The 18836-nt window shown below is 38.2% G+C and overlaps 1 protein-coding gene across 2 annotated transcripts in view; it reads right to left on the bottom strand.

Annotated features, from left to right (window-relative positions):
• The window catches only part of CHD1 (chromodomain helicase DNA binding protein 1), a 54841-nt gene extending 39834 nt beyond the window's left edge, over positions 1 to 15007 (bottom strand). For both annotated transcript variants that reach the window (XM_032213071.1, XM_032213072.1), the window contains exons 1-5: positions 14590 to 15007; positions 12103 to 12294; positions 6116 to 6311; positions 3286 to 3390; positions 2775 to 2842 (exon numbers count right to left, since the gene is read on the bottom strand). In XM_032213071.1, the coding sequence (XP_032068962.1) occupies positions 2775 to 2842; positions 3286 to 3390; positions 6116 to 6311; positions 12103 to 12155 (422 nt within the window). In that variant the 5' untranslated portion in view covers positions 12156 to 12294; positions 14590 to 15007. The remainder of the gene's footprint in view (positions 1 to 2774; positions 2843 to 3285; positions 3391 to 6115; positions 6312 to 12102; positions 12295 to 14589) is intronic.
• Positions 15008 to 18836: the final 3829 nt, after the last annotated feature.

Below are 18836 nucleotides of genomic sequence, written 5' to 3'. Positions count from 1 at the left end.
CACACGGTTGCCTTTTGATACCCAATGAACTTCTGTATGAAGCAGCAAACGATTAAAATCTTCATCATTCTCAACACAGAGCTCTCTGATTCGTTGAGACCATGTACTTTAATTTTGTTAACTGCAGTAATGACAGTGTGTAATGACTTGTGCAAGCGATCACTGAGGGTTTTTGCAACCAGATGTTGGCAATGAATGACACAGTGAATGGTAGACATTTGGCACAGCTTTTTTCAAGTAAGCAATGCGCCCACAGTAGCGACCAGTCATTGATGGTGCTCCATCAGTTGCACGAGCTAATATGCTGGTAAGTGGAATTTCCTTGTCTTTGAAAAACTGCACAACAACATGAAATATTGACTCCCCTTTAGTATCTGTTTTTAGTTGCCTTGCAAATAACAACTCTTGAGTCAAACTTTCATCTTTAATAAAGCGCACATAAGCAAGAAGCAAAGATTCATTGCCTGGCAAAGTTGATTCATCCAGCTGTAATGCAAAGTCTGTTGTCTGTAGTATGCTGCACAATACATCTTCCACATTCTCAGCCATTTCATCTATGTGTCTTTGCACTGAATTGTTGCTGAGAGGAATTGTCTTAATTATATCATGTGGTGACTTATGCAAACAGTACTCAGAACCTCACTAACGGCTGGTAGGATGAGTTCTTCACCAATAGTTATGTGGCTTTCCAGACTTAGCAATCAGCAATGAAATGTTGTATGATGCACGCAAACCATCAGTGTTTTGCTGGGAAGTATTGTAAAACATGCGTGACCGTGTTGGGTGCTTTTGCAAGTTGTCACAAAGTAATTGAAAAAAAGTTAGGTTCTTGTCTGCCTTGTCAGGATGTGCCTTCTTCAAATGTTCATTCAGTCTGGAAGGCTTTATTGCCTCATTAGAAAATATTTTTTCACATAGTAGGCACCGTGGCAGCTGCTGGTTTGATGGTGCTGGTATAAATCCATACTTCAGATATTCCACACTATATTGTCTACATTTCTTCTTTGATTTTTCTGCTTCTGCCATTTCTGCTCTGAAAATCAGAATACTTACAATATGTGTGTGTTCACATCTGGCTTAAGGCTTTGCTAAGTGAATCCCTACCAAAAGAAAATCCACCCGCGACCAGCATTGAGTGGAGCTTTTATAAGCTTTAGAATAAATGAGCTGGAGGTCTTCTGGTCCAGCCCCCTGCACAAGCAGGAGAACCTATACCAGAGGTCTTCAAACTTGGCAATTTTAAGACTTGTGGACTTCAACTCCCAGAATTCTCCAGACAGCTATGGACTTCAACGTCCAGCTATGCTGGCTGGAGAATTGTGGGAATTGACGTCCACAAGTCGTAAAGTTGTCAAGTTTGGGGACTCCTGACCTATACTATAGTACAGGGCGGGGCATAACCTTTTCCTAGGGGGTCACAGCAACACTTGTAATAACAACACAAATAATTCATACACCATTCGAAAGCCCATCAAAAACTGAGTTTATTGACACGATTTAATAGTCAGTATGACCACCATTAGCCCTTCGAACAGCATTCAAACGAGGTAGATAAGAACACAACAAATCTTCAAACAGTTCCGTTCGATTTTCCAGATTTTCAACACAGTTTCCAAATTCATTCTCAAAGTTTCAACCGAATATCGATTTTGACCTTGCTCCTGAATCATCAGAGCTTCCACTTCATCCTTAATTATGGCCCCAATGTTCTCTGCCGGATTGAGATCTGGCGAATTTCCCGGCCAGACGTCATTGCCCCAAAATTCGACATTGTTGTTGCTCCAGCATCGCGAGCCTCTCGAAAGGCAATGCATTTTATTCTGTCAATGATCCTTTGTTCTTCCGAATCGAATTTTCCAGCCATTCTTAAAGCAAATTTAACATTTAATAGCTCATTCAATTCAGTTTTTTATGGGCTTTAAAATGAGGTGTCGCGGAAGTTGTAAACTGCTGTCGATCTTGCTGTGACCCCCTAGGAAAAGGTTATGCCCCGCCCTGTAGTATATACATATGGTATACTATATCAAAGAAAGCTCCTGTGAGTTTAACAACACCCGTATTTCCAAAGCTAGAAACGGAAGATTGCAATCAAGATTCCCTCCTGCTGGGAATCCAAACCTCCCTAACCAAAATCCACACCACCAAAAGAGAGCGACCGCACTTCCGCTCATCACCCCCTCTCCCCAGTTACTTTTACCCAGCAGCGTCTCCATGCAATGGAAAAGGATGGCACGAAATATGTGGCCGTTTTTTAAACCAGTGGCAACTAGAATTCGATTGGTGGGGTTTCCCCCCCCCCTAACAACACTGTGCACGATCTCCCCGCTCACCGACCGTTTCCATCTGAGAATTAGCTAAGGGGAAGCTACCAACCTAGGGGCGACGGTCTCTGCAGCCAACACAATACACAATCTTTATTTCCTCGCTCTCATAGCACCTTCCCTGCGGTCCCCGCTTGTCTCTTAGTGCCCCCTAGCGGCCCCCTAAATCATCCCACCCCCCCAGGGGGCGGTACCACCCACTTTGGGAAACATTGTTCTAACTTATTGAAAAGGAATATAAACTTTAGTTCTGCTGTAGTTGCCTGAACTTCTCGTTAGAATGTTTCTATACAAATCCGGACATGATTATATAAGATACAATACCAATGAAGAAATATAAGAATATGATTCCTTGGATAAGAAACAAAATATCTCTGAAAATAAACTTGCGCTAGTAGGCATGGAGTAAATGAAGTAACTTTTATGAAGCTTTTTTTTTTTTAAATTTCCTACTCTTTATGTTTCTTCCTCTTGATTTCATTGGATGAGTCATCTCCAGAATCGTCACTACTTGATGATTCCTAAACAGTAAGAAATATGTATGAACTTTATTATCACCTTATTAATTTAATAATAATTCATTAAATGTATATTCTGCCTGACAAATTTATAAATAGTTACTGCAACTACAAAGGAACTGTAGGCTGCAATCAGAAATTAAGAAAACCAACTATAAAGTTTCATTAAAAGGTACCTGGATCAAAGCCCCTAAAAACTGTGCTGTCAATGATTTTAACTCTCTTTTATACAATGATTAAAGCATATTAATCATAATCATGAAGAAATAGATTTGCTAAGCAATTTTAAAGATGCAATGCCATTCCAAGTTAAGGAAACAATTATTATCTAAACAGCTTCTAATCATAAATCTGAAATGTAACTTTTCTCTGACAAGAATCATTCCATTTTTTTCTCTAATATATTGAACTGTTTTAAAAAATGAAAATTGGTCATGATTATTTACCTCTTCTGATCCACTATTTATGGATGCTGCTTTTGACTGCTGTTGCTGTTTCCTGAGCATTGCAGATCTCTGAACAGCGAGAATGCTTGGATTTGATTTCCAAAACTGAAGTGGAATACATATAAAAACATTACAGAATGGTAAAACAATGGCAGCAGTTTCTAATATTATTTCTTAATGAATTTTCTGGTTAGATAAGAGCCCATATTATTTCTTACTTTACTGGAGAGCAGTAAGCAATGAAATAAATCAGCAAATAGTTAGAATGTAGGCAGCAGTGTCATTCCTACAGTGAAAATAATCTAATGGATATAATAAAGGACAAACATGCTTACCAGAAGGAGAGCCCATTTCTCCACTATCTTCAATAAACAGTGCTTTCTAAGTAGCCAGTGAGCTGCTTTGGGGCTAATCCTAAAATTTAGGCTGACCCTGGGGCTAATCCTAAAATTTAGGCTGACCCACAAATTAATTGTTATTGTAAAATGTTACTTGCATCTACTCCAAATTGTATACCAAAATTAGAGGAGATCTACTGAATTTAAAGGGGCATTATCTAATCAGAGTTTATGGAATCTATTTAAGTTACTACAATCTGCAGAACTGGGAAAATATTTAAATTAAGAACAGGTAGTGACCTATTGCAATATATAAATCTAAGTGTGTTTAACCAAATGGTTCAAGGGAGTGTTTAATACCTTTTTATGGAAGAAAAATATTTCTACTTCTTTGAAAGATGCCATTTTCAAATTACTATCCTTTTTTTAGACAAATGAGTGGTAGCCAGCAACTATAAGAATGCTTATAGAATTATATTTATCTACGATCAATGTCAATCTGACTTCAGCCTAGATGCAGCAATGAAACATTTGTAGCTGCTATAACTAATAATTTTGCACTAGAAAGTGTTACATATAAATGATTACATATGAATTATTATTACAATTATCAATACATTACAATACATAACAGTAGCAGAGTTGGAAGGGACCTTGGAGGTCTTCTAGTCCAATACCCTGCCTAGGCAGGAAACTCTATACCGTTTTAGACAAATGGCTATCCCAACATCTTCTTAAAGACTTAAAGACTTTGGGGCATTCACAACTTCTGGAGGCAAGCTGTTCCACTGATTAATTGTTCTAACTGTCAGGAAATTTCTCCTCAATTCTAAGTTGCTTCTCTCCTTGATTAGTTTTTACCCATTGCTTCTTGTTCTACTCTCAGGTGCCTTGGAAAATAATTTGACTCCCTCTTCTTTGTGGCAACCCCTGAGATATTGGAACACTGCTATCATGTCTCCCTTAGTCTACTTTCTATTATCAATATCCAACCACCCATCCTCGGGGGCACACAAAATTGCATGCTAAATTTATATGGAAATATCCTACTCCTGGTCCCAATTCATAGTTTAGTAATTAGGATTAGGATCTTTTTAGCAAATGAATTCTTTTATCAAAATGGTCTCCTAAGGATCACTCCTGTGATCTTTACATTATCTTGTTTAAGATATAATTATTTAACTGGACATTTACTGAGTAAATCTGCTCTAGAACCAGATTGCTTTTATATTCTTTCATTCCCACTATTTTATTATATAGAACTTTAATATAAACAAACAACATTTGAACTTGTTTTGTATGAATTCATTTGGGAAAAAGGAATATAAGAATAAATTCAGTAAGACAGCAACATATGAGCTTCTGAATGAAAGCAAACCGAAATCTTATTGTATTAAACAATTACATAACAACAGTCACCTGGTTCAAATCTTTATTCAATATTTATTTTAAACAGTTATCTACTTAAAAAAAACAACCTCCCATAGTATCAAGTATGCTCAAGTAAAGTGTCTATTGCAAAATAATTCCCAAAGCTTAATTTTTATTACTTTTGTTAGTAATCCATATACAAAAAAATCTAGGTAAGATTTTTGAAGCTCATAATGAATGCTAAAATTGATGCTGTGTTTGTTTAAAAGCAAATAAAGCTTAATGCTGTGATTTCAACAGCTACTAAGCATTGAAACAAAATCAAATTACTGTTAAAAATACTTTCAATGGGCCACCTTTCTTGTGCCATACTTAGTATGTCTATCTTTTAAACAAAATTTCACAAAAGCTATTTCCAACAGAAACTGTTAATCATGCAAGCGTGCATGCATGTGGTGGATGCCTGGCCCCGTTGCACCGTACCGGTTGCACCGGGATCCGGAACCCACCACTGATATATTTCACCCTTTACTAGACTGGAGGCTCTGCTCACTGTCATTCACACATTAATCACTTCACGGTTGAATACTGAAATTCATTTTACCATAGGTTTGTTCTTGAAGAGCACTCAGAAGCTTCAACTAGTGTAGAATGCAGTAATACATGGACACTTGGAAGCTGCAAAATTTGCCAGTAAAAGCACCAATGTGTGATCTGCATTTGCTTCCAGTACGCTTTTGGGTATAATTCAATTTGCTGATTATTATCTTTAAAGGCCTATTTGGCACAGCCAGGTTGCTTGTGGGACTGTTCATCTCTGAGGGTTTATACTCATTTCACCAGATGCTACAGGGTCAGTAAATCTGAGGTTTCTCCCCCCTCATACTATATTATTTAAATTGATTCTGGGTTGTTATATTGCTTTTATATATACTGTTCACCACTAGAATTATGTACTTAAATATAAATAAATACATGTTCTGCAATGCTTTTATAAATTATTTTTTCCAGCATTGCAGTATATTTTAAAGCAAAGTAACCATTAATTTCCCGGTTTCATATTCTCAGTTAATACAGTATCAATTTAAAATAGTCAATTATAAATTATTCATTCATTTTACCTCAGCTCCATCAACCTTTGGATGTTTAGCTTGGACTTTCTTTTCCTTGGATGTGTCAGACTCTGATTCTGATTGACTGCCAGACTCTGAACCAGAATCTGAATCACTGCTTCCCGACTGGCTGCTACTTCCATTGCTACTGCTTCCAGAACTTGAACCAGATCCAGATCCAGACCCAGAATCATCATCTGATTGGCTGCAATTATAAGTTTAGAATTAGGAAAGCTAGGAAAAGGCAATAAACAAATGTTCATTTGTACTTTTAAAACTTCTCAAATAAAGCAGACCATATAGATCTTAAGTGGGTTACATCTTAGACTGGGACTTCCACAAAATCTATGTCAATGTATTCAAACATTCCACTCAATTAAAATAATAAATTAAGTGTTTGAATAGTTGTTCTTAGAAAATGGAGAAAACACAACACTGAATGATATCAGGCATCATGTTGCTAAGCAACTGAGCACTTCATTCTGAACTTAGTAATATTAATAGCAGCAAAGGGAACACTGCCTTAATTTTTCCTCCCATAATCTGGTTACCATGCTACTCATGAAATAATTCTCTTCCTCTACAATTAGCATGGAAGCACAGTGATCCTCTGCCAGACTTCATTTGAAGCTTGTTTTTATGGTAATAATTGGGAGGTTAAAGTACTTTTGCAAGCCAGTAATTTGGGGAAGCTTATTTATAGGTTGCTTTATTTTTCAGTTTCTTATATGCAGCTTTGTAACACAAACATAAATAAAAGCAACTGACTGAATGGCTGTACTGATTTGTGCCAAGTTTGATCAAATCTGTCCCAAGAAATTTTCACAACATAGCAACTAAAACATTATTTTGCAAAAATGCACTATCATCTTTCCAATATAAAGCAGACATATTCAGAATGTTCAACAGAATGTATGCTCATATATAAGGGAGATTTTTCTGTCCATTCATCCCCATGAAAAAAATAGTAAAGCAGAAATAAGCAACATGATGCTCAACGGCAGCACACTATGTCCCTAAGCACTTTTATTGATGCTAATCATTCTCCTTATCTTATTAAACTTACAAAAAATAAACATTAAACATGATGTTAGAATGTTATAAAATAAAGTATTAGCATCTAATTTCAATATTCATTTGCATGAATGTGTTTGGCTCTCATACCCTCATACTGGTATAATAGAGAAGAACCCAAAGAGTCATAATAGAAGAGAAAGAACTGGAAAAAATAGCAAAGTACAAAAAAGTTGCAAATAGAAATAGAATTATTATGACAAAAGAAAGCAAAGATAATACCAATAGTAATAAACTGCCTTGGGTGCAAAAAACTGGAGCATCACTTGAACACCATCAGCACTGACAAAAGCACCATCAATCAAGACAGCTTTACTTGGAACAGCTTACATTCTGTGATGATACATATTAGATTTTAAGCTTGCATTCAAACCAGAAATATAGGAAAGTCAAAACTTACAGATGCCTAAATTAACAAAAATCCTTTCCTCTTACTTCCACCTGCAGAAGGTTCTGATGAGGTTATTTCACAGATATAAATATTAGAGGCTTCTTTAGCCAGACGAATGGCAGAAACTGAGTTCTGATTACAAACTGATGCTCTTTTGATCAGAATTTTGCTAAAGACCTTCCTTAACACTCTTTAAGCTATATTATGCATTCACCCATTTTTTTTTATTTGTGTAAAATGAACAATAATGGAATTCTTCCCAACATCAGGCAGATGTAGCCTTCACACTTTGAACCTGCTGCAAAATGCTGTCAGAAATTATGTTTCAATATTTCTTTAGTTACACTACGTCAACCTGGTTTACCTCTTTTCAATATTCTCACTGATTTTATAACTTTATTTTCAACCATTTCTCCTGGATATCACCAATAATCACATTTGTATCAATTCTAGTGTTGAGTACAATATATCACTATAATTCCTATACAAATCTTTCAAATACTCCTTCCAGCATTTCTTGCTGAAATTTAATTCTAAATCATTTTATCCCATTTAATTCCATTCTCACAAATGCAAATTTCTCTAGCTCTCTTCTCTGATTCCCACCTCCAAAATTATTTCTATCCCATTTTATATCTTTTCATTTAATCATTCCCTCTTTGACTAAAAATCAACCTCAATATGTGACTGTAATGCAGCCTGTCCATTATAGTCATGAATCAGTTTGGTCATGTGACCAATCCATTTTAGGACTTCTGCAGCAGTAGTTAAGCGACCCCATAGCATGTTTTTACTAGAAGTAATGTCCACCTTTCAGCAAAATCATTGTAATACAAAATCACATGAATACCTGAAGTGCAATTTAGGTTAGGTTTAGGTTTATTGGATTTATATGCCGCCCTTCTCCCAAGGACTCAGGGCGGCGTACAACATAAAACATAAAACACATATTACAAAAATTAAAAGGGACATTAAATAAAGTATCCAAAAAAAAACCCCTCCAATTGATATTTACAATAAAAATTTAAAAATTAAATTAAAATTAACAACCAAATTAATCCTATATTTTATTCTATTCAGGCCAGGCTGGCTTGCTGGAAAAGCCAACTTTTTAGTGCAGTCACATGACTAGCGGACAACCTGAATCATAATTCCCTTTTTCCAGGTAGGTTGTAACTCTGAAGCATCACTTAAGTTGAGGACTACTTACCTATACACACACAAATTTCTTTTGTCATTTTTCCAGCAATCATTTTTTTTCTTCATCCACAATTTATTTCATTCCATCATTTCTCAAGCATCCTTTTTATTTTTATTTAACATAACACCAAAGGAATCTGTAAATTCCTTTATAAGATAATTATTTCATTGTGCTCCAAATATTTTCTTCCTCTTCATTCTATATACTGATTTCATCTTAATTATGTTGGAAAATGGGATGTTTTCAAAAGTACTCTCTCTAGCATACGGGTGTCAAACTCACTGTGTCACATTGCCGTCACATGACATTTCACAACATTTTCTACATTCGAGAATGGGAGCTGGGGTGGATGTGTCTGCACATGACCATCTGGCCCGCAGACCGCCAGTTTGACACCCCTACTCTAGCAGGTAAGACATAATAGACAGATGGGAAATCAGAGATGCCATAAGCAATGCCTTCATTCAATTTCCTGCCAACTTTCTGCCTTTTCTGTTTAAACCAGCAAAGCAACTGAGATAAATCAATTAAACAGTCAGACTTAATAGATATACAAATATATTAACAGATATACAGACTAAGATGTACTGACTAACTTCAGAAATTTGTCATAATCTAGAGTTAAAATTCTGATACAATAAAATTCTATTTTGAACACATAATTGGAGGAAGAAGTTTCAATTATTCACAAATGCTTGCAAATTTAGAAAACTGATCCCCAGTAGTAATTTCTATTATTATAGTTATATTATACTAATAATATAAAATGTCTATCATTTGTGTAACATTATTATACAAACGAAATCAATCAGCCTAAAAATTGATCTATTCTATACAAAGTGCATTGTATCATGGCCTGCTAAATCAAAGATTTATTGTACTTTCAACAAACAGGACCTATTCAGAATTCTATAGCACATATAGTCATGTTTATGAATTACCTTGTCATATGCATAGCTGCAAATTACCATATTTTTAGGAGTGTAAGACACACCTTTTTCCCTCAAAAAAGAGATTGAAAATCTGGGTGCGTCTTATACACTGAATACAACATTTTTGCCCCGCTGAAACCCTGCCCCCTTTGAAAAAATGGCTGTGCATAGCCTTTAGGAGGCTTCTAGAGCGCTCCTGGGGGCTGGGAAGGGCAAAAATGATTGAAAAACGGGCCATTTTGTGCCCCTGGCAGCCCCCAGGAGCACTCTACAAGCCTCCTAAAGGTTATGCATGCCCTTTTTTGACAAATAAAGGGCCCATTTTCACAAAAAACATGCCATTTTCTGGCAGAGTGCAGAGTCTGCAGAGTGCAAAAACTTTTTTTTTTTAATTTGCCTCTTCAAATCTTGCTGCATCTTATACTCCGGTGCATCTTATACTCAAAAAAATATGGTATATCCTTTAACTCGTCAGCCCCCAACCTTTCTGGCTCAGTGGACTACCTATTGTGGCCTTGGAGATAGAGAGGGGATGGTTTCGGGCACATGTGTACCTCTTGCGTGCGTACTCGCAAAATTTTAAGACCATCTATATTCTTTATAGCCTCAACTCTATTTAAGCAAATTTATTGTCCCCACCTCCTAAGAATTCACATTGATAATTAAGTGATTTCCAGTAACACATCTGAAAGTTCTTAATTGTTATAGGTGATCAATCTGCTGTCACATCTCATGATATATGGCCCTTAAAGCTTCAGAAGAGCAAGACTAAGAAAGGGGAAGGAACCTAGACAACATTCACACGCTCCCTACCACAATTATGACATAGGTATGTATGTCTGAACAGCGAAGAATCAAATCACAATTGCTCTTGGAAGTGTTTCAAATAAAAATCATGTATTTTTACTGTCAAATTCTTAAAAACAACACATAACATAAATTTTGATTCAGTTAATTTTTTACTGCAAGATACATAGCTAATAGCCGCAAAATGTATGAATGACTGAAATGACCAACAAGTAACCTATGCAAACAACATCATCTCCAATTGTATGATATTCTAATACAGTAGTACCTTGGTACTCAACTCCTTTGAAACTTATCAAATTTGGTACTCAATGCATTTTTGTTGTGAAAACTTTGTCCCATACTCAGATTGTTTGGTACACAATGCACAAGCTTGTTGGTGTCAGCTGTCTTGTGACTGTCTTGGCAACATTACTCCTTATGAGAAAACTGGTACTCATCGAGCCATGAGTACCAAGGTACGACTATACTTTATATTCTATACAAATAACTGGACAGCCAATACAAAGATGGAACTGCTTATGTCTAGTTTTTAAGATTCCTGCTCAAAGTAATCCATATCACTGGCTAGTGCAAAGGTCAGTAAAATTATGTGAGGCATCTAGTACAATAAATCTTATGCATTTTATTGAGTAATAAATCTAACAGCTGGGTTCATACAGTACAATGTACTAAGTCTAGAATTCTTTAATCATTGGTTGTTGAATAAATTACAAATGATTGTGTTCAGAGATTCACCTAGCTTTTAATCACACTTGAAATCTATAGTTTAATATGTTAGGTTAAAATCAAAACATGTTTGTTTTCTGATAATATGTAAACACACTTGAGTTAAAACTGGATTTATCTGTAGACTAGAAGGCATAAAACAATCGCTTAAATTTGACTTTTGCTCAAGACCCAATAATCTACTTATATAAATTGTTCCTAATTTATTACATAACATTTCATATTTATAATTGTACTTATAAAAACATTGCAAGTATTATATTAATAAAGATATCTCTTAATGTTCATTCTCATTTTCTCTTGCATATATTTTTGAAAAGATACAGTAAAAAAAGTCCAACTACCTAAAATAGACTCTTATTTGTGAACTTACTATCTGTTTAACAAGTCTAAAACATAGGATGGTTCAGATTTTTTATCTAGTGTCCAGAATCATGATCATAACTGAAAGTTTTCTTAGCATTCAACTATTTCTTGCTCCTTGTATATTTGAGTGAAATACAATTTGTTCCCATTCTTAATCAGGATTATAACATATACACTACTGAAATGTTACTGAAACAGAACACACTGTCAGAAACACATGACATAGATACAGTTTTATATAGTAGGACTCAAAATATCTCCCATATTTATTACTTTGTCTTGCACAACCAGATGTATAATTTTGCATATACTGTGCTTGGACAAACAGTCTATCTGGAGTATGTATATAGGGAATGTAAAGACAGTCTTATTAGTACTTTCAAATAGTTTTACCAGCTATACATAAAGCTTTAAATCTCAAAACAACTATGTAGATTTTCAAAGCTTAGTTATACAAAAATATTAAGATTATATCAAACTAAATCCCAGTGCGTACCTTGATTCTCCGCTAGTGTTCCTTGTGCTTTCTTCATCACTGTGTCCATTCATTGTAAATATTCACCAAAATAAAAATATAAATAAAAGTTATCCCAGGCTGTAACCAGGATATAAATTGTTTTTAGAAGTCTCTCTTTGTGCTTCAGATATTTCACTGTGTTCAGCAGTTCATGATTCTTGCATAAGTTACCTTTAAAAAATAAAGAACTATTTTAAATGTTTATATAATTAATTTTGTAGATATTGTAGTAGCATTATCTATTTATTTAACAAACTGAACATACACTCCTTCCTATTCTGTAAGTCCTATGACATTAATTATGTAAAAAGACCAAACTGGTTTGATGGTTTCAACAATTTTCAGAAATAGGATTTTAATCCATCAATTAGTTAATTCACATAACCCAATCCCAATCTGACAATAGAGTCACGTTCATATAACAGAATTCTATTTTGCTCATCACAATTCGCTGTGTTCCCACAATATTATGAACATAGGTTGAGTTTATACAAAATACACTGTGTCTTACAATTACAAGCTGTATTTAAAAAAAATAAGTACCTCAATAATTTTTTTAAAAACCCACAAAAGTATCATCAATACTGTGCAGAGATAAAGTATCTTTTGATAATCTAATTCTATAGCACTTCTGTTTACCTGAAAATTAGATTTGATTCAAGTAACTATGATACAGGAAAAAGAACATTATTTTTTCCTTCACCAGTTTCTACAAAAGCTATATACATATGTATCTAAAATACTACACAGGCAGATTTAGTGACTGTTCAAAGTTTCAATGGCACTGAAAAAGTGACATGGCCATTTTTCACACTTACAGCCATACAGCCCAGGGTCATGTGATTAAAATTCAGACACTTAGCAACTAGTTCATATTTATGAGAAGTGCAGTGTCCCGGAGGTATGTGATCACCTTTTGCGACCTTTTGACAAACAAAGCCAAAGGGTAATCCAGATTCACTTAACTTTATCAACTAAACAATTGCAATGATTGGCTTAAAACTGGCAAGAAAAGTCATAAAATGAGGCCAAATTCACTTAACAACCATTTTACTTAGCAAAAGAAATTTTGGCTCTATTGTGGTCTTAAGTTAACGACTACCTGTAGTCCAAAATAAATTTACCACTATATACATGCTGGTATGTCACAACATGACAAAAATTACATACATAGAATTGTATTATGCTCCCCCCCCTCTCTCTCTTACACACACACACACACACACACACACACACACACACACGGTGTGTGTATGAGAGTTCACAATACAATTATATGTTATATGTATGTTATATATGTATGTATGTATGTATGCATGTATTTATTCATTTATTTGATAAATTGACACTTGAATATAGAATAGAGAGGGGGGTGTCACATCTTTTTAACTCACTCATACATGAGATGAAGACAGTTTTAGGATAATAAAAAACGTGTTTTGTGTGTGTGTGTGTGTGTAAGGCCCGTTTTAATTAAAAGTTCCAAAGCTCCTGCGCAACTACAGCGAGAGAAAGTGGCTATATCGTTGGAACCGACGCAAACTAAGACCAGAGCCCAAAGCCCATTATCGGCACGCATCTGTCCAGCTGCGTTTTGTGCGGTGCTCTCTCCCCTTCTCCCGCGCTCTCCTCTTTTTAGGAAACCTAGGCAAAGGCGGGGCCACCGTTTAGAGCAGTAGGAAGGCAGCGCATAGACACCCTCACCGCCAGCCTGTCAGCCAATGAGGAGCGGGCCTCGTGGATTTAGTGGGTGCCAAAACAAATGGGCTTTCCCCCCTCCCTCCGGTTTCCCCGGAGCGTCGTGGGTGTCTCTCACGACTTCGCACACGGCGCCTTCTTTTTACTATCTTCTCTTTTTACTATGACCATCACCAGGTCCCCCCCCCACCTTCTTCTCTCAAAGCTGTCCGCGGCCCGCCCGCCCGCCATTCCCTGGCCCGCTTGCGAAAGCCTCTTTTGACTTTCTCACAGCCGCGGAGTAAACAAAGGGAGATGGCGGGGGAAGATGAAAAAAGCCGGACTCAAGGCCAGGGCAAGCAGCGTGGTCGCTTCGTCCAAGACGCTGTGGGTGGGTGGGTGGGTGGGTGGGAGAGAGGGACAAAGCGAGAGCCGCGGTGCCGCATCTAGCAGGGGGCTAATAAAAGTGACAATTTTCTGTCCAGCGCTGGCCCCCTGCAGGCGCCTCCCCGAATGCTCACCTGAAGGCCGGCCTTCTCCCGAAAGCACCATTGGGCCCAGTCCCTCCTCTCTCTCGTCCATTCCAGGCCGAAGGCCGCAAATCGGCTCCCAACTCACTCAGGCCGGAGCCTTATTGCCGCCCTCCCTGGTCCTTTTTCCTCCTCTCGCATTTCCCTTTCCCAACCTCCAGGCGCCCAGTCGAGTAAGTCGGCCTGCGATCTTCCCTTCCTACCGGTCAGCCCAAGGCTGCGCAGTCTCCTGCGTGTTCCTTCAGTGGGCCGCTCTTACCTGAGCGTCGCCAGGCCTGCCTGGGCCTGTCTGGAAGAACAGCGTGGCGAAGAAGCGGCGGAGAGCGCTGCAGCCGGGCCCTTTAAAAAAAAGGGCTGAGGCGGCGGAGAAAGAGGCGCTCCCGGGCCGGCCTGGATCTCCTCACCCTCTCCTTGCCTCTTCCCGGCCCTTTCGCTTGGTTTGCCCCCAAAAGAAGGGGGAGGGAGCGCGACTCCTTCCAAAAGAGGCGAGGGGAGGAGAGGAAGGAATGGGTTAAAAAAAATGCCTGAGGTAAGCAGGCGTGCGTCGCCGTTGCTTTAAGTCCTCCCGGTCCCAGCCGCCATCACGCTGCCGCCGTAGCAGTTCAGCGCAGCCTCCTCCCCCTCCCTCATCCGATGGAAACCCCGGGCGTGATGTCAGCCGTGGGACAGAGCGGGAAGCGGAGGGAGGAGCCACCGCGGAAAGGAAGCTGGCGGAGAGGCTCGCGCGCGACGGGCTAGGAATCTGAGGGCGCGCGGGGGAAGAGGCATGCGGGAGGGCGGGGGGAAGGGATGAGCGCGCGCGCTTGGAGAGTTTTCCCTTTCGGTCTCCACCAAAAAAGGGTCGGGATCTCACGTGAGGGATTGCGGATGGGATGGTTACTTCCCCAATTCGGGCCGCTCCTAACTGGGCTCAAGTTTCGATCCGGTCTGAATCCCGTGTTGGTAAAAAAAATTATCTCCCTTCTTCCGGGTACGCAGATCTTTAGTCGAAGTATTATTCCATTGAATCTGATGGGATCGCTTGATGCATAAGAGGATTTGGTAAACGTACGAGCCGTGTCCGCGGGGACAACGGACTACTTTGCCTTCCTATACAATTAAGATTAATTAAAATGCTTCTTTTCCCCGGTGTACGTTTGTGACATCCACATCACATACGCGTATATTGGATTGTGAGGGGAGGGGGCAGGGATCAAATTTATGCGTTGATGCTGACCAATAAATAAAAAATCCCGTTTTCACTTTTCTAGCTGGAAATCTATATATAGTAATTGTCACAGTTCGAAAATTCATCCTTTTAAAAACCTGGTTGTCAAGAAGCTGAGTAATACTGTAGGTTATATTAGGTAACAGAGTGGTGGATATTTCATGGAAACACTGCTTTATACTTATGAAATATTGGGAAAGGTTGCTCTAGGATGAGAATCCTAGAGCAACATTGTAATTCCGGGTCTGGGGGAAAAAAAATTACACCCACATTAATACACCCAGCAGGGATTTCTGATTCACAAATTAAATTTGAAGCTATTTCCTGATTTCCTTATTTAGTTCTTTAACGTACTTAATCTTCCAAAAAAAATAAAATCACCTAAGTATGTTAACAGTTTCTTCTGTTTAATCAAAAATGAAAGTCTAATATCTATTCCAATATCTTCCATTTCTTCTGACCATTTTTGACTGTACAGTAATTCTACATTCACCATATTCAATCTGCCTGTTTAAAAGCATGCAGTTATTAATAGTTTATAGTACAGTTTCACTTATTTCCAATTTATTGGAGCAATGCAATTTCTGAAGCATTCTGAACCCTATAAGAATTTTGCCATAAATAATGCTCAACTTTCCTATATATATATATTTCCTTAGAATTACTCCAAAGGATTTAGATTTCAAGAATATTTAAAAACAAAACTGCATATTCTGTTTTTATTTGTATATTAATCCTTTAGGAGCTTATCACTATTGTTAATGAGATAGGTTTGCTAGACCCACAAGGAATTACATTCTTTTAGGAAAATAATTATAAGGTCCCAGGTGCAAATTATGTTTTTCTAATTAAAAATGAAGCAGCAAAAGTGACAACTTTGCTTGATAGACTACATAAAAATATATCTCCATTTATTGTTGTAGGAAAAATAAGTACTGCGTACCAAAAGGCTGCATAAAAGCACTTTTGTAGCCAAAATGATGTGTATTATAATGTTCCTTCCAAGAATTGATTATTTAAAGGTTGAGTTAAAGCAGCTATGAAACTGTCAGCAAAAGTGGAGGTATGTCTAAAGTATTATTTATTGCTGGCATTTATACAGTATGCTATGCTAAGCTAGTTTATAACAATTGTTTAATTTTGTTCAAGAGTGTTTGAACAAATTTGTGATTAATTATGATTAATCATAATGGAATGATGAAAATGAAGCCGCAGCCAAAGGACGAGTAGTTGTAATGATGAGTAGCTTCATTAGATTAACATTAGGTAACATTAAGAATAGTTGGTAACAGAAATCTCTCAAAGCAATAATACTTTTTATGTCTCGTGCAGGGACTACCTTAGCAGGACCAGTTCAGAATTCTATGGCTTCAATAATAGGCATTGTGGAAGAACCATATGATGATCAAATAAATAGAAAGTCTAGTGTCACTTTTCATGATGAATAGATTTTATCATAAGGCATAAGCTTTCATGAGATGTAGCTCACTTTGTTGGACGCATCTGATGAAGTGAACAGCGACTGCCCAAAACCTTTATACTAAAATGCCAAGTTTCAACGAAAGATAGCTTGAGAAGGGGATACATTTCCCTCTTTGTAATGGTCAGAAGTTAATGAATTTTGATTTTATGGCATCATGCCATCCCCTAGGACAGTGATGGTGCCAAAAGTGATGGTGCCACGTGCCAAAAGCGGGGGAAGTGCAGCGGGGTCATGCGTGGGCATGCCACACTGATAATGCTATGTGCACTACCCCAGCACACATGCATGCATGACCTGTCCCATTTTGGCATGCTTTTTTCTCCTTCCCCAGGCTCCAGAGGCTTTATAGGAGCATGGGGAGGGCAAAAACAGCCTCCCTGCCGTCCAGAGGCCCTCTAGAGACTTCAGGAGCTTCCCTGAAGCCTCTGGAGTGTGAAAAACTGGCCCTATGGGCAAACTGAAAGTTCAGAAATGGACTTCCTGTTTGCTCGTAGGGCCGGTTTTAGCCCTCCGGAGCCCTCAGGGACATTCAGGAGGCTTCCCTGAAGGCTCTGGAGGGCAAAAAATGACCCTACAAGCTCTTCCGGTTTGTCCCTAGGGCCATTTTTTGTCCTCCTGAGCCTTCAGGGATTTTCAGGAGGTTTGCCCATAGGACCGTTTTTTTACGCTCTGGAGGTTTCAGGGAAGCCTCCGGAGGGCGAAAAATGGCCTCAAAAGAAGACTGAAGTCAACTGCCCAGTGTGCGCATGCACACTGGCCAGCTGACGGCAACGCCTTGCGTGCCCTGACAAATGGCTCCATGTGCCACCTGTGGCACGCGTGCCATAGGCTCGCCATCACGGCCCTAGGAGAACCACTAAGATAATCCATCCTTAGACAACTATGGAAGGTCACGAAATCTTGAATGCTTAAATGGAATTTTGTTAAGGCTTTTTTGACATATGGAACACAAAAACAGAATGGAATACTGGCTCAATTGCTCCTGAGTGCCCTCTGTGAGACTCTGGCTATTTCCTGGTTTTCTAAAGAGTTCCATGCAATGAAACACTAAAAGACAGCAAAAGCACAAATAGTGCAAGACTTGCCAATATAGTCTGGACTGTATTGTACTTGATGAGTGTCAGTGAAATCTCAAAAAAGGCCTTTTTTACTTTATTTTATGTGGGAGACTGAGCATCCTAGGTCAAGCTAAGTCTGAAAACACTAGAGAATTCCTAGAATCCTGGTACTCTGACAAATCAGACATCAATAGTCACATAGAGATAGACATCTGCATACCATTCAAGAGAGACAGTCAAAAAGTGAAGAAACCACAACACCTCGCTATCAATCATCCAGATAAGTAGAGATTAACACCAAGCAGTAAATAATACCCAGTCAAGGAGCAACCAGCTCCCTAAATAACATCCTAATCAAGAAACCACCAAGAATACCTGCACCAATTCAGATAGGACAGGCCACTTATCTGTAAACAGAGAGCAAATAACTTCTTATAATACTGATGATGCTACAGAGTTAATGAAATAGGTAAATGAAACATCTGCAAGAAAACCAAGCTCAGAGAGCACCAAGGACCCTCCCGTCCCAAGGCTTACTTTGTTGTTCTCTCAAATAATACTCCAGCAGAGTGGTTTAGGATAGGAAAAGACTTACAGGTAGTCCTCACTTAGTGACTAGAATTGGGACTGGCAACTCTTGTCACTAAACAAAATGATTACTAAGTGAAACCATGCATTATAACAAACTTAGATGTAACTTCCATTGCAGTTAAGAGAGTCACTGGGGGCTATGAAATGAGACATCATGTGATCACAAG

The sequence above is a fragment of the Thamnophis elegans genome, chromosome 3 (genome assembly GCF_009769535.1).
Source record: "Thamnophis elegans isolate rThaEle1 chromosome 3, rThaEle1.pri, whole genome shotgun sequence".
NCBI lineage: Eukaryota > Metazoa > Chordata > Lepidosauria > Squamata > Colubridae > Thamnophis > Thamnophis elegans.
Note: the sequence above shows the minus strand (reverse complement) of the source record. Positions and strands in the feature narration are given on the sequence as shown.